The sequence below is a fragment of the Echinops telfairi genome, unplaced genomic scaffold (genome assembly GCF_000313985.2).
Source record: "Echinops telfairi isolate 266 unplaced genomic scaffold, ASM31398v2 ScPeMD7_70;HRSCAF=299, whole genome shotgun sequence".
NCBI classification, from domain to species: Eukaryota; Metazoa; Chordata; class Mammalia; order Afrosoricida; family Tenrecidae; genus Echinops; species Echinops telfairi.
This window is the reverse complement of record NW_022103968.1, coordinates 494,935-519,952: the sequence shown is the minus strand read 5'-3', so window position 1 is coordinate 519,952 and position 25,018 is coordinate 494,935. Positions and strand designations below refer to the sequence as shown.

The window sequence follows — 25,018 nt, the reverse complement described above, 5'->3', positions numbered from 1 at the left end:
CAGGGGTCTCCATATGGGTGCTCCAGCACCCAGGGCTGCATCAGGGTAGATCCATGTGGCTTCTCCTTGGGGGTGTCTTGCAGGAAGTAAGCCTTGCCAGCTGAAGCAGGGAACTGGCTAAGGCAGCTGCACCCTAGTCCAACCATCACAAAGCAAGAGACCTGAGAACTAGAGAGGCAAAATTCACCAAGCCATTTATTTCTCCGCCCTTCAATTAAACCCACGTGTGTTTATCGGCCAGGTTGTCACAATAAACTTTAACTATGTCGAGTCCCAAGTCGGGGTGCCTGCTCTGGGGAAGTCATTCTCCGTAGGCTCTGGGACAGGCTCCTGTCTTCATTTTCTCTGGCCTCGTTCCCAGGGCACCTCCAGGAGCCCAAGCTTGCATATTGGGCCGCTCACCACAAGTTCAGGAGTTCAAAAGCCGCCATCCACTCCGGGGGAGAAAGATAAAGTTTTCTGCCATCACAAATTAGAGTCTTGGAAACCTACGGGGCAGTTCTCCCTGTCCTGTGGGTCCACCCTGAGTCAGCATATCTGGAGAGAGAATCCCCATTAGCCTTTATAACCCAAAACACATGGACTCAAGCCTTCTGCCCCACACCAATCCTGCCTGATGAACGTAGCCAAGACAACCCATTCCCAATGGAGTGGGAATAGCAGGGAGGATTGACAACACACAATTCTGGGCAAGATCTTTCAACCAACAGCATTCCACCCCAAATCCCATGACCTGGCCACATGCAAAACACACTTGCCCCATGACGTCATCCCCCAAATATTAAATCCACTCCATCTTCTGAATCAACTAAATTGAATGAGGGAAGCTCCAGGTGACTTCTGCCTGGGGAGTTGCTCATCTGAGCCGTGAACTCTCCCAACAAGCCACCTGGTTCCAGGATTTCCATCACACGTGTAAGACACTGGGAGGGAATGGGTCAATGGGCATCAGACAAGCCCCAGACTTCTTCCAACAGCACGGCTTTGCGCTGAGCTTTCCTAGCGGCCTTGAGGACAGTAACTGAAGTTCCTCTGGCCGCTCCCTGCCTGTGGAAGTAAGAGACACCCGGTGCTTTCCCTCCTTTTGTCCCTGTCGCCTAACCCGGGGTTTTCCGCTGTGTTTACAGCCATCAGTCTCAAGCTCCATCTCTAACAAACGATTATGCAACAGACTGGTGACCATTCTAGGACACACAGCCTTAGTTTGCACAACAGAATTTTCAAAACTTGAAGCCCCGGTTCATTTTGCACCATTCACTTTGAAATCCATCTCTTTCTTCTCAAATTGACGTATAAGCAGCAAGACGCAGCCGCAACACCTCTACGTCTGGCTTAGAAACCTTCTCAGCCAAATATCCAAGTTCTACCTTCCACCAAACAATCGAACATGATTCAGGTAAGCTCTTTGCGTAAGAAAGCATCACCCTTCTTCCGTGTTCGTCAGCTTCACTTAAAGCATGTGTCCAGCAATACCCTCCTGCGGGCATCACACAGAGTCTGCACAACACAGATTGTCTCTGCAGCTCTCCTCACAGAAATCACCACTGACGCCCCTAACTCTACCAGCAATCTCTGCCAGGCAGTCCAGGCCTTTCACTGGTAAACCCCTTCAAGCTCTCCCAGTCTCTACCTATTGCCTAATTTCAAGGGCACTTCCACATCTTAGCGATCTGTTATGACAGCACCCACTGCTTGACACCAATTGCTAAGTATCTGTTTGCTGCTGTGACGGGGATGCCAGATCCGGGAAAGGGCGCCCTTGAAAACAGAAGTGTATGCTCTTACAGCTTGGGCGCCGTCCTGGAGATCCCTCTGTGCTTGAGCCCTGGGCTGCCGTCCTGCTGTCCACCGTCTCTTTCACCCAGCTTAAGAGGAGAGAGTCTGAACTCAGGGCCCCTGCTCTGGGGTGAGGCTCCCTCGCTTGTTGGTCTTGGTCCTGCATCTTTGTTTCCTGCCTCCTTGAGGACCCCGTGTGGTGAGAGGTCCCACCACACAGCTTCCTTGTTTAATCTCTGTTATATCTCATGGATCAAAAAGATCGGAAAGAAAGGTCCCGTGGCACCGGCTTTCCCTGACAAAGACCAGCTTTCCCAAATGGCTCATGGCCGCTCACACAGAGGTCAGGGTTTACCATGTATGCATTCAGGGACATAAGTCAATCTATACATGTGCATATACAGGGAACATCGTATGGTTGAGTGTGTACATGTACACACACGTGGTTGAGTATGTGTGTGTATGCACAGGGGGTTGAGTGTGTGTGCATGGACACACGTGTGGTTGTATAAGAGTGTGTTTTAGTGATACAAAAGAAGGACTCCCCCACCTCTGCCCTAAATGACCTGGGCAGGCACCCCTCTCCAACTCCAGCTCCAGGAAGCAGGAGCCCCAGGGCCAGTAGCCATCTGCACAGCCCCCCTGCCCAACAGCTCAAGGTGTAAGCATCCTGGATCAGCTCAGGTTGCAGGCTGGAGCCCAGGCGGGGTCTCCACCCTTCTTGTCCCCCACAGGGCAGGGCGATGGCAGGCAGGCTATGTGGGGCACGGAGCTGCCTGGGGTTAGGGGAGGCTGAACCTGTAAGAACTTGATCCAGCAAGTCCTCAACAGGCAGAGGGCCTTGGGACTTTCCTTGAGGGTTCTGGGGAACGGTCGGTCGGGGCACTGATCCATCTCCACTGAGGCCCACTTACCTCAGTGCCCTGGGGCCCCTGCCCTGGGCCCAGCACTGAGTCATCAGCCCTTGGCCTGATGCTGGCCTTCAGAGGCTGTTTAAACAGCTATTTATGGACTTTGTAGCCAAAGCTCTGCCCTCCAGTCTAGAATGGAAAATTCAACACGGGCTGGAGGGGGTCTGCAGACACAGACTCTCTGTGGTCCAGCAGTGGTGTCTGGGATGGAAGAGCCCCCTCAGTGAGAGGAAAAGGGGAGGAGAACCAGATAGGCACAGCTGAGCATTGGGGGGCTCACTCTGAATCAGCAGGCCTTCTGGAGGAGAGATAGGGTGTCAGAATGAATAGGGGGGCTGGGAAGCGGCCAGAATGAGAAGCTCCAGGGGGGCACTGGAGCAAAGGCAGGGCTTGACACCCATGACAGGTGCCCCCACAATGCCAGGGAGACCAGACCAGATAAGCAGACTGAGCAGGACTGGGAGTGAGGGGGTGCTCGGTCCACAGGGCTGGTACAGGAACCAGCAAGGGGCCTGTGTGCAGGCAGAGGTAGCTGAGGTAAGAAGGTGGCCCCACCATCTATGCTCTGGCCCTACGACAGGGCTCAGGCAATTCTTTCTGAATCCCCCCTCAGAGTGAGCAAACCATCAACTTCGGCTGAGACTGACCTCCAAGCCTCCTAGTGATGTCAGCCTCTGAGGAGCCCAGCCAGTACAAAACGCCCCGCATCGATGGACCACCTGTTCCTTCCAGCTGGAGCTCAGAACAGGAAACGCAGTGTCAGGGCCAGCAGGCCAGGTGGTGTAGGGGGACCTCATTCCTGCAGAACCTTTGAGGAAGGCTTGGGGGATAACTGTGGGGATCCTGGCTCTGTAGAGGCATGGTGTCCTGTGAGCAGGCAGGAGTTGCTGCCCGCCAGACAGGCAGCGGAGACACAGCCTAGCGAAATCCATGGTGAGTACTATACAAAAGTTAACACAGACAGGTGAGGACAAGGGGTCCAGGCCGCTGCCAGGGAGAGCCTCATGGTCAGCAGGTCCTCACTGCCCACAGAGCAAACCCAGAGCCAGGAGTCCAGGGATGCCTGTGATCACAGGAACAGCAAGAAATGGTTGAGGCTGCGCCTGCAGACTCATGGTGCATGGAGAGCAGCCCCCAATGACCACGTGCAAAGCGGTGCCCATCCTGACCACCAGCCACGCTTCCAGATCTGGTCACTTCCCACAATGTTAAAAGACACTCGCCAGGAGGTAACTAGAAAAACCCCGAAGGTCTGGGAATTTAGAGGTGGTGTCTGAACAGTGGATCAAAGAAGAAGAAAATCCCATGGAAATCAGAAAACATTTTTACCTTAATAAGAATGAAAATACAGCACACCAGACCCTGTTCTGTGAAACCCGTGCTTGGAGAAAATGTATAGATAAAAAACTAAGCCAATGACCTTTCAACACTTTCTTTAAAATCCACCCCCAAAACTTCAGAAAAGTGGCAGTGAGTTACAGCAGGGGGAGCCACCGCGTTGAGTTCAATTCCCGACAGCCCCATGCGTGTCAGGGAGCCGTCCCTCACTGTTCAGCAGCTGACCACCAGGCTCATCCAGTGGCCCCCAAACCCATCCAGGTCATAGCCAAGCCTGCTCACGACTAGCACCACCCACCCAGAGACCCCAATGGTAAATTAGCTCTTCACCCACCCCCCAGAATAAGATAGAATGGAAGGAACAATAAAGATCAGATGATATTAATAAAATAAACTTATATTCTTTGAAAGAGTATTGAAAAAAATAAATAAAATAGTATTGAGCTCAATATCATCCTAGCCAAGTTGATTAAGGAAAAGGAAGAAACCCAATGTGAGGCATTGAAGGGGCTGCTACGACTACAGACCCCACAGACACGTGCCCAGAGAGAAGAAACCAATGCAACTTCATGCCAATATGCCAGGATTGGGGTGGAACTGGCAAATTCCTGGAATCTGACTTTAGTGAGTAAACTTTCTAATAGCTATGTGATTAACAAAGAATTTAAGTCTCCTATAAGACAAGAAGGAGGAGAAGCAGGCGCCATCACAGCCAAGTCCAGATAGCCAGATGTCTTTCAAAGGCCTAAGAAGGGGAGGGGCAGTTCTATGAGAATTCCAAGCGGGAAGAGAAGGCTAACCACTATTTCATGAAGCTAGTATGACCTTGACATTTCACCCTTACAGGGACACTAGGAAAAGACAAATTACAGGCCATAAAAATTAAGGCAGAAATCCTTATATTGAATTCCCTTAGTTGACCAAAGTTGACTAAGCAATATTTAGAGGGGGTCATTTCTCCCAGTCAATCAGACCCATTCCAGGGGTGCAAACGTAGGCGGACTCTGCACATTTAGCAGAGTGAGCCGTCCAGCCCCCACCCTTTTGTGGAGGCAGTGCTCAGCACCTGCCATCCTACCTTCCCTCTCAAGGGGTGACAATTGGAGAGACTGGCCAGGGATGCCCGGGGCAGGACCAGAACCTCCGAGAGGATCTGGAAGCAGGGAACTCTAGAGGAAGGGCCCCTGAGGTCCTTTGGTGTCCAGCTGGTTTCAAAGATTTCAAAGCAATACTCATCCTGCCAACCGCTCTGGAAGCAAGGTATTACCTGTATAACCTTCCCTGGGGGAAAATCTCTCAAAACAGGCCTCTCAGCCGAGGTCATGGCATCAACCCCTATTGTAGACCAGGTGGGCATCATGGTCCTGCCTGCATTCTTCTCCCACAGCCCGAGAAGTATGCAGGGCATGTCTGTTAAGAAACTTCAGCCACTCAGTATCGGGCACAGCCATGTGCGCCCACTTAAGGCCCTCCTGCCCGTTTGGCGTGCTGTGCTGATCCAGCATGGGTGGCGTGGGCCCCGCAGGGAAGCATCACGTCAAAGGGAGGGCAGACACACTCGTGGGTTCCAAGGTCTGGGAGGATTGAAAAGCAAGGGAGCTGTCAAGGTGCCCGGGGGCCTTTCAGGAAGCAGAGGGCAGAAGGAAGAGGGGGAAAGGGCCTCCTGGGGGGTGCTGTCCACTAGTCCTGGTCTGGAAGCCCCAGCCAGCATTGAAATCAGAATCAGAGGTGCCCCCAGGGAGGGAGAACAGTGAGAGGGGTCTTCCTTCCCTGCAGCAGCCCTCCAATGTCCCCTGCTGGCAGAGCCCCGGAACAGAACAAGGACAACAGCCACTGTGACAATGTAACCACTGCTGGGGGACTGGGTGGGGTGCCTCCGCATAGCAATGGTTGTGAGGACAACAGGCAGTGTCCCCGGCTGCAGTTTCCGTGAGTCAGAACCCACTAACGGCACATCACAGCCCCGCGCCTCTTTGGGAGTTCCTGAAAAACATTGTCATTGGCAAAGGATACACTGCAAAATCAGCCTTTTGGTGGGGGTTGGGGCTGGCAGGGGGTCTGTGCTCTTAGAATATGTTATTCATTAGTTCTCCATTTCTTCAAGCCCGCAGGTGCATCTGAATGCTGTATTGTGCACAAGTGTGCACGTCCTGACCCTGCAGTGTCACTAACAAGCGCTGTGTAGTGGCCCGGTCACCACTGTCTGGTTCCCCTCATCAAGAGAGCCTGAGTTTCTCTCCTCAGCAGGACGTGCCCACCGCCCCCTCCCCCAGCCCAAGGAGCCACCAACACACTTCCACGTCAACTGGTCCATCAAGGCTAGACGTCTGATGTAAGGGGCCCACCTAAATGCTGGTTGTGGCTAGCTTAGTTCATTCAGAATCACGTGCTCAGGAATCCTGCCTGTCCCTCTAGATGGGGGAGTGGGTAATGAACATGGGTAGACAAGCAGCTTTTGAGCCCAGACTTCCATTGTTGGGGTGCAAGTAGCTCTGAGATCACAAATAAATCCCACTCCGATTGGTGTTACTAAGCCAAGTTGTGCGTTAGTCAGGAAGTAAAGGGAAAGGTTTTCATAGTAGAACGCGCACTTTTCTGAAAATGTGAAGAAAAGCTCCCAGCAAACTACACCACTTCAGCACAGTACCAGCGCTGCCCCCACGCCCATGTTCTAGTAGTGCTGTCTGTTCCCACAGACCTCACCTGTGCTTGGAACATGGCATGTGGAGGCCTTGGTGAGGGGCTTCCCCGAGCCTGGGGCTGCCGTCGGTACCAGTGTGGCTAGGTCCCACGGGGCTGGCGTGGAGGTGCCTAGAAGCGTTCACATATGTGTTTTATGGGAAGATAAAATTCTGAGCAAAATTAGAGGACGGTAATGAAGTTAAGAACATGTGGTGATGGAAAGCCTGTGACTTTGCAGAAGAGCGGTCTATTTTTAAATGGTGGATGGTGGGTCTCAAACTCACTTTGCTATTTCACTTCTTGGATATCTTACACAGAGGATTCGTTTGTTTTTCCAACGTGTCAATGTTTACATCAGAAACTACACTTTGCAATTAGTTTTTATTTTATTACATGTTGACTTCAGAAAACACAAGTGGGTTGACCACTCTTCAAAATCCCTTCTGGGGAGACGAGCTCTCCACTCAGCGGGTGGACTGAGCCACCACCCACGCAGGCAGTGCCCCGAGGCAGGAACGTGTCCTCTAGGCAGGCTCAGAGGAGGGGGGCCCTGTCCGGGGAGGTCCAGAGAATAGCACACAGCCCAAATAGGGGTGAGGGCAGCTTGGCCAGGGACCACCTGTGACGACAGAGGAGACAACGTCTGCAGGGAGGGCAGAGGCAGGCAGTGTGAAGACCAGAGAGCCGTCCAGCCTTGGAACTTGGGCCTAGGGGTCTGGAAACTTCTGCAGAATTCTACCCTCCCCTGAGAGTCTGGAGAAAGGGGTGTGGCAGGGAGAGGCCCACCCTGGCAGGCCATCACCTAGGTCACAGAAGGCCTGACCCCACTGGGCTGCCCACATCTCCACTGGTGTCTCCATCCTCACCTGCTCTGGAAGATGACAGGGCCAGCCTGCTCCACACCCGCTCTGAGCTGAGCCCTGTCCTCACCCCCAGCCTGATGGAGGGCCCACTGCATTCGAGGCACAGGACCAAAGCCTCCCTCCCGTCCCCATGGAGCAAAGCTTCCCGTAAACACAAGCAATACACAAACACCCATCAGCTCACAAGAAGAAGCTCCCCATCACCCTGAACACCGAAGACCCAAGGCCTCAAACGGACTGCTAAAGGGCCTTGCCCAGCACCTGCCAGGCTGGCCCAGCCAGGGCCCCTGCCCACAGGGAGGCCACTGGGGCTGGCAAAAGTGCAGCAGCCAAGCTGACGCAGCACCAGAAGTACTGGACATTCCCCTGTGTCCCTCAAACTGGATGTACTGGTTGCAGAAGCAGCAGGGTGGCACCAGGCCCACAAGACTGACTCCACCACTCCCTGAACCATGGGCTCACCTTCACCCCCCACCCACCCCCACCCCCGGCCCCATTCAGCATCCACGATCCCATCCCTAAGCCCAGAGGGCTATGTGAAAGCCAGAGACCAAGCCCACTTTTCTACAACCCCCAGCTCTAGGATCCTCCAGAGGGCTCCTGGCTCCTGGGAATGAGAGAGCCTCGCTCCAGTGCCCAGCCAAGGGCAGCTGGGCTCTGCATTCAGCTCTGTGGGCCCCTAGAATGGGTCTAAGGATGGGTCCCAGCCTCCTCCCAGTTGGGCAGGGTAGGCTGCCACTGAACCCATGCAGAAGGCCACAGGGGGCTCAGGTGTGATGGGTGGGCCTTTCCTCCAACCCAGAGCTGTCTCCATCTGCCCCCACTGGACAATGCCTGTAGCCCCGTTTCCTGGATTGGTAAAGATCAGCACTAGCATGGTGGGCTGCCTGGCTCCAGGTTTGAGGCTTCCTGGCCCCTCCTGGTCCCCACCTCCCCTCCCCTGCCCAGGCACCGCCTCCTTCATGAAGGAACTAGTGCTTGCTGTCTGCTGGGTCCCGCAGGGCTCCAGGGACAGGACCAATGAGGCAGGGAACTGGCAGCTGGCCCTGAGCACCTGCCCCCACCTACTCACCCACCCAAGCTTTGACTGTAGCCCTGTTATCTGCACGTGGCCTCAGCACATAAGGTTGTCCTCCACCCTATGGGAAGTGGGTGGGAGGCTACCCAGCCCTCCTCTGGGCTGTGGGGGTGCTGAGGGGCCTGTTCTGACCTGTGAGAGTTGTCCTGACCCTTTTCTGGGCTGGAGGTGTTATCCTAGTCATTTCCTAGGCTGGTGGGAGGCCGGAGGGGTGGGAGTGGTAGGGGATAGGCTGTCCTGGTCCTTGGCTGGGCCTAGAGGTGGCTGGGGATTGTCCTGGCTCTGCTGGTGGGTGGGGTGGGGGCAGGGTGTTGTCTTGGCTCTGCTGGGGTGAGGGCAGGTGGCTGTCCTGGACCTAGATTAACCTAAGTCTGACTGCCAAGAGCCTTCCCAGGGAGTAAAGGGCTAGTGGGGCCTCTGTTTCCTGGGTCTCAGACACCCAGCGGGGAGGAGGCAGTGGAGGGCCCACCACCATCAACTCTACTCAAGCTAGGGCCGGGTCAAAGCTGGGCATGCCGGCTTTTCTCCTCACATGCTCCCCCTGCCCTGCTCCCGCAGATGCCTGGTCTCCACCTGACCCACTGCAGCACACACACCCCTAGTGGGGACTGCGACAGCCCTCCTCTGCCTATAGTTGGGGGACCAGGTGGGGGAAGGGAGCCGGTGATTTGAGAGGTGTTCTTCCTGGGGTGCTCAGGCTCCTTGCCCAAATGGAGCTCATTCTCCAGCACCTGCGGCGGGCGCCGCCTCTGGGGACCCTGGCTGCCCAGACTGCCCCGCCCCCACACAGTCACGACACGCACAGGCCGCAGCTCTGGGCGCACCCCCAGAAAGGTACCGCTGTCCCCAAGCGACCCTGCTTCTGGCGCGGGAAGGGGCGAGGACACCCGCGAAGCACCCATTCTTCCCGAACGCCCCCTGGGCTCTCTGCCCACAAGTACCGGGCCCGAGTTCAGCCTCTTGGTGGCCGCTGTCGTCCTCCCACCGCCTCCACCCCTTCCCGCCACCCCCCACCCCCGCAGCCTGTAAGACCTAGCCGCGCGCGCCCGCTCCCCTCCCCCTGGGGCGGCACTGCGACCGGCGGCGGGGGTGCGTGCAGGGGGCACAGGGGAGTCGCAGGGGGGCGGGCCCGGCAGACTGCGGGGTGGGGAGGGGCGGGGCGGAGACCGGCGACCGCGGTGGCGCGTTGCCATGGCGGCTGGGCGCGCGTAGCCGCCCGGAGCTAGAGCCCCAGCCCGGCGAGCCCGCGGCGCAAAGGCAGCGGCCGAGCTGGCGAGAGGAGCGGCGCAGGCTGCGACCCCGAGCGCCGGCCGAGAGCGCTTGACCGCCACCCCCAGCCCGCGCCAGCCGCGCCCCGGGCTCCGGCCCCGCGCAACATGCAGGCCTTAGAGCGGGCCGCGAGGGGCTTCTACGACGAAGACGCCAGAGACCTTGACTTCTACGATTTCCAGCCGCTACCCACGCTACCTGAGGACGAGGTGAGCCCCGCCTGCCCCAGGAGCGCCCCGGCAGGTCCCGGAGGGCGAGGGAGCTCCCCCTGCCCAGGACCGGGGTTCTTGCCGCGGGCACGGAATGGGCCCTATCCACTACCTTTGAGCTGGCTCATCTCCTGTGAGAGGATGGGCGCCAGGGGATGCTGGGGGGTAGGGGGCAAATAGGAAGTGGGTGGGCAGCTGGTCCAGGGGTTGGGCTCCAAGGGATGGGCTCCTGGTGATGACGTGGGGACAGTGGCACTGGGTCAGTTTTGACTGCCCCCTGCGCAGCAGGACGCACAAAACAACAGAGATGATGGAGGGCCACCATCGGCGGGGCTAGGCTCCCAGGGGACACATTGTTCAGCGTCAGTGGCTGCTTCCAGCTAACGGGTGGGGGGAGGGGGCACCAGGCCTGGCTCCAGGAGGTCACAGCCACCTTCGTCACACTAGACACCTGCCCATTGCTTGGGCCAAAAACCCACAGTCCAGTGTGCCTGTTCCCCTGGGTCCGCGTCTGCCCCGTACCTTGCTCGAGAGCCCCCCATCCCTCACCCAGTGCCCCACAGACTGTAGTCTGAGGTCAGTCATCAGCTCGGAGGGGGCGGGGGTAGACAGGAGGGCCCCCAGAGGACACAGCAGTCTCCCAGGCCAGGAGTCTGAACCCAAAGGCCTGCCCAGTCGCCCAGCAGATGCGCCCTCCCTCCCCCGCCCCCTGTGCTACAAGTCTGCAGCTGAGAGCCCCCTCCTCTCTAAGTGTTTCTGGATCAACAAAGACCCTCCAAATGGTGACAGTACTGGCCCGAGGCCTTGGGGAGAGTCGGCTGGTTCCCGACAAAGCCCACAGCCGTGGCACTCTGAGCTGGGGGTCCTGGTTCACTCCTCTGGTGTGGAGCCTGCTATTCACCATCCCGGGCAGTGCGAGGGCAAAGCAAGCAGCTCTCCCACCCCGCCATGGCCTGGAGCTGACTGAGGGACAGCTGCAGGGTGGCGAGGCCAGGGGACACACAGACCTATGGTTGTGCCCGCAGCTCCGATGGAAAGGAGAGGACGGGTCACCCACAGCCTTCAAAACCTCCCCAACAGCCCTTTTAACTTCCCCTTCAAACCTGCTTCCTGAGTAACAAGCCAGACCCTAGTGGGTCACAGAGCTGCTCTGTGCCTTGGCCCTGGCCTTGAGGGACCCTCTGTGCCAGGCACAGGGAGTAGGGCTAGCAGTATGGGCACAGCCAGGCCAGTGTCATGGCCTAAACCCAGGCCCATGTGGCCCCAAGTGTGGGGCTGTCTGGCCACCCTCCTCGGGGATCCTCTGTTGGTGGGAACACTCCCTACAGCTCCCTGCCTCTGGGCAGGACCTCTGTGGGAAGCAAGTCACAGGGTCAGAGGTTCACAGCCCTCCGGCCACTCCCCGGGGAAAAGAGAGGATGTCTGTTCATGGGGGCTTTCCAGCCTCAGAGACAAGTGGGGGGGGGCTGCTCTGAGTCAGAATTGACTCAGCGGCAGTGGGTTTGGGGTGTTTGTTGAGAGAGGGGGAGAGTTCTTTTACCCGACAGCAGCACACAGTGGGGTGGGGCTCCTTCACCTGGGGCTGTAGCAACAAGTCTGAGGGACCCTGCCCCACCTCATGTGCCTCCGCTGGGGAAGGTATTGCCCAGCCCTTGCTGGGGGGGGGGGGAGGGCAGGAACCGTGCTCCTGAGAACCCTGCAGCCCAAAAGCTACTCAGACTGGTCCAACGAGCCACTGTGAGGACTCTGTTCCTTGCAGGAAGGCCACCCTATGTAAGACAAGGCAAGGAGTTGAGGAGCCTGCAGCACCCCACCCTCTTCCCCCAGCCAGGAAGCTGAGGTCAAAGGGCAGCTCCCGGCACGACCGACTAGCACTTTAACAGCTAATCATGAAACAAGATCAAGAAGTAGATGTCGGACACCTACCCCAGGTCCTCAAAGACCCTCCCCCAGAGCACCCCAGGGAGACTCAAGTCACCAGTGTGCAGTTGGGAAGGTGGGGGACCCCAGGATGGTCAGGGTGGTGCTGTGGCCAGGCCGGTGACGGTATAAGGTTGGCAGCAGATCCTGGCGCCTTCCCCCTGCCAGTTCCTTAGGAAACTGGCCCAAGGGACCCACACTCCGAGCCCCAGTCATCTCCCTAAGCTCACCCACTACAGCTAGTGGTACTGCATAAACACCTCTGGCAGCCTGCTGGAGATCCCCAGGTTGTACCCCTGCCAGGTGCCCAACCACCTACAGTTGGGCCAACAGGCAGGAGATGGGGAGACAGCTCTGTGGGGCTCCCAGAATAGGGTGTGGGACCAGGGCTGGAATGTGCCACCAGGCAGGGAGCTGGAGGGCAAGAAAAGCAGCTAGGGAGGGCAGGGGGTCACCAAGAAGGACCCGCTTGGAGATGAGGGTGACACCAGTCAGGCAGTCCTGTCCCCAATCCCAGGGTTAGTGGCATTTCCTCTCCTGTGTGCACATTCCTGGCACCTGCTGTGGACCAAGAGCTAGACCTAGTGGGACCCTGACCCTGACCTCAGCACTCAGCCCCCAGGGGCAGCCTGCAGAAGCAGAGCCACTCCCTCTACACCCCATGGGCTATTTACAAGCCTTTCTGAAAGGAAGCTGGTGCGTATCTGGAGCGTCTGTCAGAGCTTGGTGGGTAATCAATATTAAACTGACTGAGCTGGAGAGGTGGAAGCTTATGGTGCCCAGCCAAGGCCTGGGGGTCTAACTGCATGGGGGTAGTCTCAGTGGAGGCAAGAGTCTGCTGGCAAGATGGGGCATGCTCCAAGGTGGCCAAAATCAGCTGGCTACGAGTGAGTTCTCGGCGCACGCCAAGTGACTCAGGCTCTGGGACAAACCCTCCAGCTGCAGGCAGGCTTTGTGGGCACAGAGGCCTGACTGGGGTTCCAGAATCTCGGGACAGGGACAGCCAGCCTCTGAGCACTCTCCTTTCTGCAGGGGGGCGTAGCAGGTTTGTGCAGGGCCAGGGCTCTGCCCATCCTACAGGGACTGTGCCTACTATAGCTCCTAGCCCCTGGTGCCCAGATGGGGACATGGGGACTGGGCTGGATGGAGCAGCTTATACCCAGGGTGCAGCCTCCACAGTGGGCAGTCTTAGTATGCGGGTAGGGTGGGAAACTGAAGGGTAGGAGGTAGCACGCCTCTGGCCTGTGTGCCCTCGCGCATGCTGGGCACATGGTACCTTGGCAGTGCAGCTGGCTGGGCAGCATCTGCTGGAAGCACTGGCCTTGCCATTCCTAGCACATCCCCTTCCATGTCTTCCATGACCCATTAAGCTCCGGCAAGCAGCCTGAAGCTACACTGTTCTCATTTGACCAGGGCTGAGCCCCTGCAGCCTGCACCCGCCGGGCAGTGAGGCTCACTCAGGCTGATCCTGAGGAATCCTGAAGGGTGGGAGTCAATGTCTATCATATGGCTGGGGTGGGGTGCATCTGCTGGAGCCACGGTGGCCAGACTCCTGGCTTCCTCCTCTTCCTGGTCCCTGACCGGACACCTCACCCACCCCTGCAAACGAGCCGTGGAATTCAGGAAGAGGGCCCACCTGGCTGAGATCCATGTAGCAGGCAGGGCCAGAGTCTGGGGCCATGGGCCAGGCCTGGCAAAAGGAGCCCCCAGAACTTGGCTTCTAAGGGGGGCCCATTGCATTCCTCGTCCCCTTTCTGGAAAGGGTATAAGCCAAGTCCACCTTCCGTCAGCACTGCAGGTGGAAATTCACCCCTTCTCATGGGAGCCTGTGGGCCCTTGGCTTCCCTGAGAAGATGAGTGCTCACCCCACCCCCAGCTGCGAGCCCCCTACCCTGGACCCATTCTTCACCTGGCTCCTCTTTGGGCTGCACATGCTTGTCAACATCTTCTCCAGTAGGCAGCTCTGGAGATGTGAGCCAGGGCGGGGGTGGGGGGTGGGGGGGCAGAGTGGGAGGGGGGCTTGCAGCTGGTGCAAGCGGCTCTCTCGCTCACCAGGGCAGCCCTTGTGAGCTACGCTCCCAGTGACTAGAACCATCCATGTGTGTTGTAGTGTGGTATGTGTGTATGTGCCATGTGTATGCAAGTTGTGCAGATATGAACATGTGATTTGTTGAGTGTTGCATGTTGTGGGGAGTATGCATGTTGTGGGGAGCATGCATGTGCTTGTGCTTATGTGTGTACAGTATGTGCATGTGTCTGCTGTATGTGTATATCATGTGGGTGGTGCATGTTGTATGCATGTGTGCTGTATGTGTGCACTGTATGCAGGCATGTGTGTTGCATATATGTAGAGGTGTGTCCATGTGCTTGCATGTGCATTCCTGTTTCTTGTGTGTGCACATGCCTGTGTGTAAAGAACCAAGGCCCCCTTGAGCTGAGCCTGGAAGCATTCTGAGGAAGGGCGGGACTTTCTGTGGTCCTGGGGATGCAGGCGAAGGGTGGGGGGCCCAGTTTGCGTCAACCCAGACGGAGGCTCTCTTGGGAGGCTGGGCAGCCAGCAAGGCAGGTGAGGGGTCCTGGGTGTAGCCCGCTTCAGTGCTGGTCCTGGGTTTGAGTCTCTGCCTTCCAGGCACAGTCTGGGGCCCCACTGGGACTCACAGCTCAGGAGACCTGAGGCCCTTCATGCTTGAGCCTGAGGCACCTTCTCCAGCCCACATCCAGCCAGGTGCTCACCCCTCCTCCTCACAAAGAAAGGGCTGGAAGGGCTGCAACGGCCCGGCTCAGAGGAGGAAACCAAAGGCTGGGCTGTGCCCATCGCCGTCCCCCAGCCCACTGTCCCATACCCCTGGGCCAGACGCTTGGCCACGCCGTGTCTGGAGGAATGCCTCCGGTTCTGGCTGTGTATCTCTGGTTTCACATCCCTTTGTGGCTATGGGGGTCCTTGCCGCCCAGCACCAGAGGACGGCATCCAGGGCCTGGCACTGGACTGTATTTGAAGAGTAGTACTTAGCTGGGTCTCTGGGTCTCTCCCTCACCCCCATTTTCATCCCTACACTGGTCCCTCCAACCTGCCCTCCCACTCTCACTCCCCACTCTCATCCCCCACCCTTCAGTCCCCTCTCCAGGGACTCATTCTCCTGACTGCACCGCGCCCCACCCCACCCGTCCTGCTCCATCTTTCTGCTCTGTAGCTCCCTCCAGGTGGGGCCCACATGCGTGCTCACACACGCATATAAACACACCAGGGAGGTGTTCTTCAGCCAGCTGAGGATCTTGTCCAAATGTCTGTTGCGTGTGAGTGTGAATGTTTGAGCCTGGGGTTGGGGTGGGTGGGAGGAAGTGTACATGTGCAGAAGTGAACATGTGCCTGTGTGAACACATGTGTTAAGCATGTGGGTGCACATGTGTTGAATGAACGTGGAGAGTGCTGGTGTGTCCTGTGTGGTGGGTTCACACATATGGCCTTGCATGCACCTGTGTGAGTTGGATCTGAGTGCCAGGTTCAGGGTGTGAGCAGTCAGTCTAGGAGTAGATGCCAGCCACGGTGGCACCCAGCGAACTGCCAGCTTCCACCTCCGTAAGATACACAAGCCTCAAGCCCGGTTCCCAGCGCCATGCGCCAGCACTGGCCTCCATGGCCCTGCAGAGTGGCCCGCCCTGGAAGGCCACCTCGCAGCTGCCCGCTCCAGTCTGGCCTGTCTTGGCAGGAGAATGTGTCCCTGGCTGACATCCTCTCCCTGCGGGACAGCGGCCTCCGAGAGCAGGAAGCCTGGGCCGTGTGCCGGGAGTGCTGCCTGTCCATGCGGAGCGTAGCACACTCGGCCATCTTCCGGACTCTCTGCATCACACCGGACACGCTGGCCTTCAACACGAGCGGGAACGTGTGCTTCATGGAGCAGCTCAGCGGTCAGCGGACTGCGCGGCGGGGCCGGGCGCTGGGCAGACCTGTGAACGGGGGAGAGTGGAATGGGGCTGTGAGCTGGGCGAAACAGAGTGTGGGGTGGAGGGAAAGGGCAGGATTGGTGGGGTGGGTAGGTGGAGGGGCTCTGGGTAAGACTAAGGGGTGGGGCGGGGATGGGGCACAGAAGGCGGGCCTAAGCAGGATGGGTGGGATCCAGGTGGGATGGGGGGGAGTGGACAGGGGTGTGGGCAGGGCCAGGGGCTTGGAAGGCACGGCAGAGGGATGTGAAAGGGGCAGGGCCAAGGGCAGTTGGAGAGGTTGTGGGCAGAGCACGGATGGGACAGAGGAGTGCTGAAGGCGGGGTGGGGGTGGAGGGTCCCAGGGGCCTCAGGCAGAAGGATGAACTTGGCAGCAAGCGGTTGGCGGCTGCTCCCTAGGCATCACGGTGGTGGGGCCTAGATGGGAGGGGCCTGCTGTTCCCGCAGTGGGCGCAGGTCCCAGCCCCCGGAATCTAGCATCACCCTCCCGTAATCAATGGTGGGGTCCTTATCTCACCTGTCGGCAATGGAGGGAGGGAGTCTCCTGGCAGAACCGCTGCCCCTCCGACAGGGGCGATGGGACAGTGGCCAGAACCGGGGGTCACTGTCTCTGCCCAGCCCTTGCGTGCCCCCCACGCTGCACTTCAGAGCACACCTGTAAGCATGGCTCTCTTTTCTTCCCTAGATGACCCTGAGGGCGCCTTCGTTCCCCCAGAGTTTGATGTGACTGGGAACACGTTTGAGGTGAGTGGGACACCTGCACCTGGCAAGGTACTGACCACCAGGCACGTGGGCCCACCCAGCGCCCTTCTTCTCCCACTGGGGGTGACAACTGAGCTGTGCCCACACAGTACAGCTTGTCACCACGTCGTCGAGCCTGGGGCCTGGAGCGCGGATTCACTACAGCTAATGTAAGGGAAGCGCCTCGCTCACTGGTGGGGGTTGGCCTGAATCCCGGCCCTCCCACACACCTCTCTGCTCCCTGCAGGGATTGGCCTGTCCTGCACAGGGCCAGCTGCTCCGCCTTCTGCCTTTTCCTGTTCCTCCAGGCACGAGCTCTCCAATGTTTCAAGAGTTGAGCTTTGACTTCTGTGGGTTCTCAAAAAACTAAAACTCACTGCCGTCGGCCAATACCAACTCATTTAGGACAGGGTAGAACTGCCCCTGTGGGTTTCCCAAACCAACTCTGTATGGGAGTCGAAATCTTCATCTTTCTCTGGAGGAGCAGCTGATAAGGATTCTAGCTGCTGGCCTTACAGTTAGCAGCCCAGTGGTGGCTCTGAAGCCACTATGTCACTAAGGGTCTGTGTGTGAGCTCTCTCCCTGCCATCGAGTCAGTGCTGGCTCCGAGTGACCCTCTGGGTTTCCATGGCTATCAACGTTGAGAGGAGAAAGCCCAGTCTTTTTCCTGAGAAGCTGCTGCTGGTTTTGAACTGCATGCCATGCAGATCTCAGCCCAACTCACCACCACACCACTATGGCTCTGGTGGGGCGTGATGGTAGAACTCTTGGATGCTCACTGAAAGTTTGGAGGTTCAAGCCCCCAGGAGGTCCCCGGGAAGACAGGACAGGACTGGAAATTTTGGCTTCTGTCCTGCTTGATGTTTTTTTAATCACCTTTTAAGATTTTCATTCAGGAGATCTGAGTACTCGCACTAGACCTATTCTCGGGAGCTTGCGGTTTCCTGACTCTGCCCCGGGGGTCACCTTTTGAATCACACTGCCCACTTGTCCACGGCCAGTCTAGAGAAAGGCAGCTCACTTGCACGACTTAATCTTGTACCTGCCACACTGCTCAATTACTTGACTATCCCCAATCACGTCGCCATGCACTTTGCTTTATTGAACTAATCAAATCACCAGTTTAAATTTCCAGAAGGCAGCATTCTCCCCTCCTGTCTAAATGGTATCCCTCCAGCTCCTCCTCCTCATTGCTGTGTGCTGGCTAGGGGTAGCAAGACGCGGGGCAGAGGTGGTATGACAGTGGCCGTCCTGTCCCCCTCCGGCCTCCACATCTGCTTACCGGGAGCCCATTGTCGGTGTCCACACACAGGCCCAGGGCCTGCTGCAGCTCTCACGGCTGGCACATCCCGTCACGAACTACTGATGGGGAGAATGAGAGGAACTGGGGAGCAAGGGATAAATGGAGCAGGATCCGCCAGAGCCTTAGAGAAAACCTGGACTTCTCAATCGCTGTGGTTTCCAAAGCCCAGTAGGCCAGTCTCAGAGGGGCAGCAGGGGCCGGTGGTGCCGGTCCTTGGCTGGCACTGCCCAGCACTGACTGGAGCCTGGGTTTCTGCAGGCCCACATCTACTCCCTGGGGGCCACGCTGAAGGCAGCCATGGAGTACGTGCCTGAGCCTGAGCCTGAGCCCAACCTGAGCGCCGACCTGGAAGCACTGCTAAACCGGATGCAGGCGGAGAAGCCGGGGGATCGGCCTGCCCTGGAGGTGAGCCACCACCACCACCCCAGGCTCCCCTGGAACTTTGGGGTGAGCCATCTGGTTCCCCACAAGACTTCCAGCTACTCCATGTGTCTGAGATGTGAGGCTGAGTGGATCGCTGGAGGGGGGGTGTGTGTGTGTGCACTTCTTTCTGCACCAGCAAGCAGCAGTCCTAGGCAGCAGGGTGTCCTGAGTGGCCCGCACCTGGCTGTGTCCGCAGAGCATCATCGCGCTGTGTGAAGAGAGGATGAAGAGCGTGTCCTCCTGCCACCTGTGCTGCAGCCTCTCAGCCGTCGGGAGGAGGGTGCTCTCCATCGAGTCCTTCGGAGCCCTGCAAGGTGAGTGTGCACACATGTACGCACACATGCACCTGTGCGCACACATATATATGCATACAGCCCTGTCCATGAATACACACGTACACACACAAGCTCCTGCACAGACCCAGCCACCAATCCATGCATATGCACCTACATGTGCACACAAGCTCATCCATGTGTACATATATGCAGGCCTATGCACGCACAGACCTATACACAAGAGCATGTATACATACAGACCTATGTGCATGCACACACAGGCATATGCACACGTGCAGGCTCAAGGTGCTCATGCACAAACATGTGCACATATGCACAGGTATACACAGACCTGTGCACACATACATGCACATAGACCCACACACATATACATACATTGGTACACAGAGATCCATGAACACACATGTATGTTCAAACAAAGACCCATGGACACACACACTTGTGCACATAGATATACTCAGTTATCCACATCATCTCTTACATACACCCATGAATACAGACACATATACACACAAACACCTAGAAACAAAGACATGTGGATCCACGCACGTGCACACCGACATGCACATTCAATTCATATGCACACACATGAACATGGATTGCACACTCCCACAAGCTGGAGTGGATTGGGGGGTGGGGGATCATACACTGCCATTGTGTGAAAAACAGGCTACAGAGGATGACAGGGAGCCCAGGGTTTGCCAGGGCCTGCTGACTGTCCCCTAGGGGGGCCAACTGTGCAGTGGGGACAGACACGCATGTGCTTCCTCAGGGACTTCGCTCATTCGATTGAGCCCAGAGGAAGCCCAGTGGGAAACTCTGTCTGGCCTGAGGGAGCCCGCAGGGCCTCACTAATTACTGATGTGCTGATTAACGAGGGAGGAAGTGGCCTCCCTGGGGCTGGCACTGGAGCCGGAGGGAGCGGCCAGTCCCTGCTCACAGTGGTGAACCTGCTTTCCCCACACAGAGATCAGTGAGAATGCCTGGAGGGGGCGATTCACACCCAGAAGCTCGGGGTCCAAGGGGCAGAACGGGGAGCGAGGCATCGACCAAGGCCTGCCTGTGGGGGGCTCCAGCAGCCTGAAACAGGAGGCCAGCTGGAGTGGGAGTGGCCGCTCCCCACCCCCAAAGCCCCTGCTCTCAGCACCGGTGAGGAATGGTGAGAGCCCAGCCGGGCAGGCACCCTGCTCCGAGCGTCTGGCTGGCCTCCTGCTGGACACAAGGGGGCCCCTGGGAGATCTGGACCACGGCCTGCTTCGGAGAAGCCGCCTGAAGAAGGCGCAGACCTTCCCGAGGCTCCTGGTGGAGGGGCCCGAGGCCAGCCCCCTCTGCCTGTCGCTGACCAGAAGCCAGCTGCCCACATCCTCACTGTTTCCCGCCGCTGACTGCAGGAAGGACTTGTCCGAGGGGCAGAATGGCTTTGTGGGCTGCAGGGCGCTGCCCAAGGACAGACTGTGGCTGGAGGACCAGGCTCATGGTTCGGGGGGCCACAGGGACAGGCCAGCTGGGACAGGGACTGCTCCAAGCAGTGGCACGGGACTCGGACGCCCTAGCCAGGGAGGGACAGCTGGCCCCGCTAAAGAAGGGTTCTCAAAGCCAGACAGAGCACTGACCTGCCCTGGCCAGGGCCCTGCCAAGGACAGCTGCCTACCTGGCCCCATGGGCCCCAGAGACACAGGTGGGGACCCTGGGGCTCTCTGCAGCCCGGTGGGTGTTCCAGGAGGAGCTGGTCAGCTGGGAGACGCCGCCCCAGAGCAGGTAGGTGGCTGCCTTCCCACTGGGGGGGTGAAGGGGAGGTCCCTTGTGCTCTGAGTCCTGACATCCCATGTGGCTGTGCCCCCACTGGTCTCAGTTCGGGTGCTCCGGGGGCTGCTTGATTTGAAGGAAGCCATGACTGCAGTCTGGGTGGCTGTCTCCCCCACTCCCCTGATGTCACAGCCTTCAGCCCCCCACTCAGGGCTGTTTCATAGTTCTGTGCTCGGTGGGCACACCTGGGTCTCTCGGTCTTGCCTGCCACAGGGGGTGTTGTGGGGGGATAAGCAGGGCCTTCCTGGGTCAGTCATCTCCAGCAGGAGCCCAGCAGGAGTCCCGCTAGTCTCAGTCAGGCGGAGCTGTTTGGCTGGGGCCTGGTCGCTGCTGCTGCAGCCGTCGGACCTGAACGTCCACCCATCCCCAGGCATGACTTCCTTCCCAGCACTGTGAGCTGCCTCAGCCACTGTCCTGTCCTTGGGGACAGCCCAGAAGTAGGGCTGAGGTCCTCCTGTCCAGGTAGCATTCAACAGCCCCCTGCCCGGCTCTCCTGCTCCCCTATAAGAGGGTCACGGGGACCCAGATCGGGGGTGGGGAGAGTGAAGCCAGCCCTGCCTGGCTCCCCGCTAAGGGGGTGAAGTGGTCGTTGGAGCGAGGGGGCTTAAAGGCAGCGCCCTGCCCTGAGCTCCATCAGAGGACACATCCTGGGCCTTTCAGGGCAGGGCCAGCTTCAGGACACCATGCTGACAAGCCTGACGCAGATGCCAGTGCAAGTGAGCCATGCAGGCGGTGAAGGGAGGACACTGTGCTGGGACGCCCCTAGCCTGCAGCTTCAGACTGGGGAGCAGCCATCAAGCTGAACTCCCTCCAGGCCCAGGGACTGCTTCTTGCCAGGGGCGGGGCCTCCCGGCCTGATCACATCCCTCCCCACAGTGGGTGAGCCTGCAGGAACTCCTGGTGAAGCTTGGCCGGCCCTTCCGGGAGTACGAGCTGTGGGCACTCTGCCACGAGAGTCTACACACCCTGCAGACCTACATCCAGTTCCCAGGTGCCCACCCTCGCCCGTCCCCATGTCCCGGTGGCCCCTCACTGCCACCTGAGGATGGGGCCAAGTCTGACACATGGGCCCGAGAAGGCGAAGGGGTAGAGGGGGGGAGGGCATTGGGAAAAACTCTCACCTCCTTAAGTCAACAACCCTGCTGTGGCCGCACTAGGAACACCATCCTCAAGGTGAGCTCTGGCTCACCAATGCCCAGCCATCGGGCAACCCAACGGGTTTTGTCACGATGGGTGGGAAGGGGAAGGGTGATGTGGACTCACGGCCATTGGTCACCTGGCTGCCCACTGTCCAGCCACACCCTGGGCAACCAACTGTCCCCTTGTCATGCTTTAGCCCGTTCCCACTGAGCTCAGAGCACACACCAGCCATGTGGCCACCAGGGGTCCTCCCATTGGGCTGGTGAAAGAGGCAGCTCTATGGGCCCTCCCCAGCCTCTGGGCCAGCTCAGGGACAGAGTCTGTTTCTCAGCCTGGTACTTCCACGGATTTCACTTCTTGTAGTCCGGGGGCGATGCTGGTGGCTACAGGGGGACCGGGCAGTGTGCCTGGCGGCCACCAGCCCTAACCCTCAAGAAAGAAACTCCTGACTATCACCACCCTGCCCTGCAGCCTACCTGTGCCTGGACTCAGTGCTAGTGGCCGAGGACGGCGCTGTGCTCTTCGGGGCACCCCCTGACAGCGGTGCGTATGAGGCTCACCAGGGGCTGTGCACCCCAAGTTTGCTGATAGCCAAACTGACCCCAACCTGGGGCCCTCTCTCAGGTGCCTACAATGCGTTCTTCCTGGCTCCCGAGGCTGCAGAGGAGACGCTGGTGACAGAAAAGGTAACAGATCTCCTCCGAACCCCGTCTCAGCCCCACCTTAGAGCCTCACAGACCCCCCCACCACGGAGGGCAGGCTGAGGGTGGACGGGTGAAGTGTCTCGGCCTGGGGGGTGCCCAGCACTCATCTCTGGCTGGGAGATGGCCTAGGGCAGAGGGCCCACGGGACATGGCCAGGTCATGGCTACCCCAGGATCCTCTGTGGGGTCCGTGGGCCCCCTGTCCAGCTTGCAGAGCTAACAACAGATGGAGGATCTATCACTGGATTAAGTTAAACCACTCCAGACGTGAATGGCGCTCACAACCAGACCCAGCTCGCGCTTTGGAAAGAGGAGCAGATAGCGCGAGACGCTGAGAACCAGGAAGGAGAGAGTAGCGGGCCACGCTGGACAGTGCAGGCTGGGCCCTGGCTTTCTTTTGGTCTCTAATGTGGAGCTAGAGGAGCCAGCCACTCCGAAAGACCAAAGGCTTCGGGGAAAAAAGTCCCCCGAGCTGGGAGTCCCTGCCCCCATGTGGGGGGGGAAGGGGGGGGGGACGGGCAGCATGACGCGGAAAGCTGTGTGAGGCGCTGCCCTGCTCAGTGCAGCGGGATGGTTACCGCCCTACCATTCAGGAAGGGGAGCCTGAGAGAGGGGACCTGCCTCTCTTGAGTGGGTCAGACCTGCAGCTGTAGCAGGAGGTCATGGAAGGCAGAGGCCATGGGAAGGAGGTTCCCATATGTTGTTAGAGATCGAGGAAGAAGAGTGCCCAGGGTGGAAGGAGGAGGGCAAAGAAATGTTTCTTAAGGAAAGGAGGGGCAGGGCCCACAGAAACCAGCTCGCTGTAGCGTGAGGAAGGGGCAGCCCATACAGACAGAAAATCCCAATCGCCACTCTCTCATGCCAAACGCCACAGAAAATTCAACCCCTGGGCTGGCGGGGACCCTGGAGTGCTACCCTCTCCCAGATGAAACACAGGGGCCCCCCGCACCCTCACTGGGATGCTGCCAGAGAAAGCCAGACCAGGGCTCTCAGCCTCACCAGGTGGCAATGAGACCTCACTTCCCATGGCTGTGGGACCCCATGAGCTGCCTGGACTTTGACTCTCACATGTTGGTAACAAGGCACCCCAACTCTCACACTGGAAGGTCCCAGAAAAGGCCCTAATGAGATTGGACTCCTGCCTCCACTACCACCTCGGCGGGTTCAGCAAGGAGGCTGCCAGCCGGGAAGCTGGATTTCAATACACACACCCCGTCGGCAGTCATGAACTGGGGCCACCATGGTGCCAGAGATGGCCAGCCAACCAGATCCAGTGCCTTAAATGTCCGGTTTCAATTAACATCACTCATGATCCAGAACTAGGGGAACGGTGGGGAAATCAATGCCAACCCAGAAACGAGAGGGAGGCTAACAGTAACTTGACAAAATGTCCAGCAGCAGCAGCCGCAGCAGGTCAGTGAGTAACTCTGCACATACCTGAAACCAGGGAGCCATCAAATCTCAGTCAGAAAACAGGGAATCAAAAGAAGAGCCAAGGGGAAATGTTAGAACTGAGAAACACAGACATTATAAAATTTTAAAACTCAGTGGATGGCCTTAGCATTTGCCAGAAAGCAGAAAGAAAGGATGGGTGGCACCGATGGAACACACAACCTTCCTCTGGGTCTTTGAGGCTCCTCACCCACCCACCCCCCGACTATCATGACCCCAGTTCTACCTTACAAATCCAGCTAGACCGGAGAACGTGCACTGGCATAGATAAAAACTCTCGACACACGGAATCTAGGACAGATAAACCCTCAGGTACAGTACTGGGAATAGTGATATAAGGGTAGGGGGAAGGTGGGGAGAAAGGGGGGAACCAATCGCAATTATCAACGTATAAACACCCCCTCCCCAGGGGGACAAACAGCAGAAATGTTGGTGAAGGGAGGCAGCAGATGGTATAAGATATGAAAATAATAATAATTTATAATTTATCAAGGGGTCATGAGGTTGGGGAGGGAGGGAACAAGAGGAGCTGATACCAAGGGCTCAAGTAGAAAGAAAATGTTTTGAAAATGGCAACTTATGTACAAATGTGCTTGATACAATGGATGTATGGATTGTTATAAGAGTTGTAAGAGCCTCTGATAAGATGATTTATTAAAAAAGAAAGAATGGGTGGATTTGAAGACAGATCAGTAGGATTTGCCTAATCTGAACAACAAAAATAAATGGGGCTGACGCTAGCCAGCAGAACTGCAAGGGACCCTAACTACAAACCTGCTGCGTGTCACCAGAGCCCCGGCAGAGGGAGAACGCGTGGGACAGGACGAGTGCTCAGAGGCCCTGGCGCGCTTTCAAAACACGTCAGAAGACAAAGACGTAAGGGCATCAGAGCTCAGCAGCATCCGATCCCAACAGGATGAATCCAGAGACACCACTGCCGGGCACACCAGCCAAACCTCTGCACTAAACTGTAAACTAGAGCCAGCCAGGGGGCAGCCAGAGAAACCCCGTGGCGTGCGTAGAAGGGGCAGAAGGAAGTGGCAAAATGTGCAGCCCAGAATTCGGCCTCCTTCGGGACCCAAGGCGAGTCAGGCCTCTCAGATGAAGCACACGGGTCACGACGCTCAGATGAAGCACCGGTCACGACTCTCAGATGAAGCACACGGGTC

At 57.9% G+C, this 25,018-nt stretch overlaps 1 protein-coding gene across 3 annotated transcripts in view; it reads left to right on the top strand.

Moving 5' to 3' along the window:
- Positions 1–9,972: 9,972 nt before the first annotated feature.
- KNDC1 (kinase non-catalytic C-lobe domain containing 1) overlaps positions 9,973–25,018 on the top strand; it is a 35,613-nt gene continuing 20,567 nt past the window's right edge. For all 3 annotated transcript variants that reach the window (XM_045291338.1, XM_045291339.1, XM_045291337.1), the window contains exons 1-9: positions 9,973–10,126; positions 15,754–15,952; positions 16,671–16,729; positions 18,288–18,434; positions 18,649–18,766; positions 19,716–20,506; positions 21,431–21,545; positions 22,166–22,237; positions 22,319–22,380. In XM_045291338.1, coding sequence (XP_045147273.1) covers positions 10,025–10,126; positions 15,754–15,952; positions 16,671–16,729; positions 18,288–18,434; positions 18,649–18,766; positions 19,716–20,506; positions 21,431–21,545; positions 22,166–22,237; positions 22,319–22,380 — 1,665 coding nt within the window. In that variant the 5' untranslated portion in view covers positions 9,973–10,024. The remainder of the gene's footprint in view (positions 10,127–15,753; positions 15,953–16,670; positions 16,730–18,287; positions 18,435–18,648; positions 18,767–19,715; positions 20,507–21,430; positions 21,546–22,165; positions 22,238–22,318; positions 22,381–25,018) is intronic.